The 514-nt window shown below is 63.0% G+C and overlaps 1 protein-coding gene across 1 annotated transcript in view; it reads right to left on the bottom strand.

Moving 5' to 3' along the window:
• LOC104542581 (unconventional myosin-XVIIIb-like) overlaps positions 1–294 on the bottom strand; it is a gene marked incomplete at its 5' end in the record, with an annotated part of 23,486 nt that extends 23,192 nt beyond the window's left edge. The window contains 1 exon segment of the mRNA XM_010186943.1: positions 1–294. Within this exon segment, the coding sequence (XP_010185245.1) occupies positions 1–294 (294 nt within the window).
• Between the last annotated feature and the right edge of the window lie 220 nt (positions 295–514).

Genomic DNA, 514 nt, shown 5'->3' with positions numbered 1-514 from the left:
CTGCCCGCCATGCCCACCAGGTACTCCAGCGCACTCTGGCAGCTCATGGTCTTCCCGGCCCCGCTGCGGCCCATGGGCACGATGGCCTGGTCCTGCCGCCGCAGCAGCAGGGTCCTGTACGCTCGCTGTGCCACCGCGCAGACGTGCGGGGCCGTGCTGTCCCGCTTCCCCTTGAGCACCTGCGGGCAGGAAGAGGGTGGGAAAGCACATCCAGAAACAGGCTGCTTGTAGAGAAACACCACCCCAGGCACCGTGCCCTGGGTCTGATCCCTCCCCAGCCCCAGCCTCCCCAGACTGCTTGAGGAGTGGAGTCACAGGAACACAGTGATTTTCTCCTGGAAATGAGGAAAACTGTGCTGGTAGCAGTGCCCAGCTGCGAGCATCCCTGGCCCTGAGTGTCCTTGCACTGAGTATCCTCAGAACATCCCCAGTCCTGAGCATCCCCAGGCCTCGGTGTCCTCAGAGCATCTCTAGCTCCAAGTATCTCCCAGAACATCCCCAGCCCTGAGCATCC

Source organism: Mesitornis unicolor, unplaced genomic scaffold (assembly GCF_000695765.1).
Source record: "Mesitornis unicolor isolate BGI_N332 unplaced genomic scaffold, ASM69576v1 scaffold33690, whole genome shotgun sequence".
Classification (NCBI taxonomy): Eukaryota; Metazoa; Chordata; class Aves; order Mesitornithiformes; family Mesitornithidae; genus Mesitornis; species Mesitornis unicolor.
This window is presented reverse-complemented; position numbering and strand designations above follow the sequence as displayed.